Source organism: Seriola lalandi, unplaced genomic scaffold (genome assembly GCF_002814215.2).
Source record: "Seriola lalandi dorsalis isolate HSWRI2012SDOR001 ecotype SW California unplaced genomic scaffold, Sedor1 jcf7180002054969, whole genome shotgun sequence".
NCBI lineage: Eukaryota > Metazoa > Chordata > Actinopteri > Carangiformes > Carangidae > Seriola > Seriola lalandi.
In genome coordinates, this window is record NW_019525520.1 from 415,152 (window position 1) to 416,307 (window position 1,156).

At 39.4% G+C, this 1,156-nt stretch overlaps 1 protein-coding gene across 1 annotated transcript in view; it reads left to right on the top strand.

The window, feature by feature from the left end:
* Positions 1-6: 6 nt before the first annotated feature.
* sp100.1 (SP110 nuclear body protein, tandem duplicate 1) overlaps positions 7-1,156 on the top strand; it is a 28,001-nt gene continuing 26,851 nt past the window's right edge. Inside the window, exon 1 of the mRNA XM_087170915.1 lies at positions 7-113. Coding sequence (XP_087027041.1) covers positions 45-113 — 69 coding nt within the window. The 5' untranslated portion in view covers positions 7-44. The remainder of the gene's footprint in view (positions 114-1,156) is intronic.

Consider the following 1,156-nt stretch of genomic DNA (forward strand, 5'->3'; position numbering starts at 1 on the left):
AGCTGCTGCTTTTCTTCCACTGCCATAAAACGGAGCTGTCGTGCATGCAGAACCCGCTCACCTTCCTCAGCCAGCTCAAGGATTACAACCTGATCCCGGACGACCGATACCAGGTGAGGCCGCCGGAGTCAAACGCTACGCATTTTCTTACTGTCGTCCTCAGGCGCCCTCACCTCCTCGAGGCTCCTGTTGTGCATGACCACGCGCGCTCCCGTGCTGAGAGCGGGAAACGCAGAAGGCGGTAGCGCTTTTACCGTGTCCTGGAGATTTGCAGAGGTGTAGAGTTTCACAAAGTTCACGAGAAAACTTCCACATGAGGAAATGGTGGCATTATTTTATTAATATTATTAATATTATCCGTTTCTTGTCATTGTGAATCCAGGGCAGGATCAACCCACGAAGCCCCCCCCCCCCCATTACCCCCATGTTTCTCCTCTCTGTGCATTTTGTACAAGTCGTAAAAGATAAGAAATAATTTACCAATTAGTAAGTTATTAGTAATAAGTAATTAGTGCCAATGTTAAAGTAATAAAGGCTAAAACTGGATTTTAACAAAGGAATATATATGTATAAAATAAAAGTTATATGAACTCCATTAGTCCATAACAATTTCTGACATATGCCCCCCCCCCTGTTCATGTGTGTAATCATATATATATATCATATGTTACATAAATATATATCCAACACAAAGCTAGTCAATTTATGTTGATGTGGTACACATACACACACATATATATATATATATATATATATATATATACACAGACATATATAAAGGTGTCTGCTGATAACTTTCCATGGGTTTATCACTATGTGTGACCGCTTCCATCTCACAAATCACTCATTTGATCCATTGTTAATATTAAAATAGCTGGTAATCCAGCCGTGCCAGTTTCATATTTTACTGTATATGAATCATTTAACTTGAGAAAAGTGTTGACATGCATGTGTTGTATTTCCTTGAGCTCACCATCACAGAAAACCACAGGTGTGTTGTGTGAAGGAGCAGCTCACACCAAGATAAATATTAATTCATGACCTCACTGTGTTTTGACGGTGAGGCTGAACTTTGATCCTTTTTATACAGAACGATGTATTAAAAAAAAAAAGTGCATTATTATATTAGTTTAGGTGATATCATCCAACCCTGATT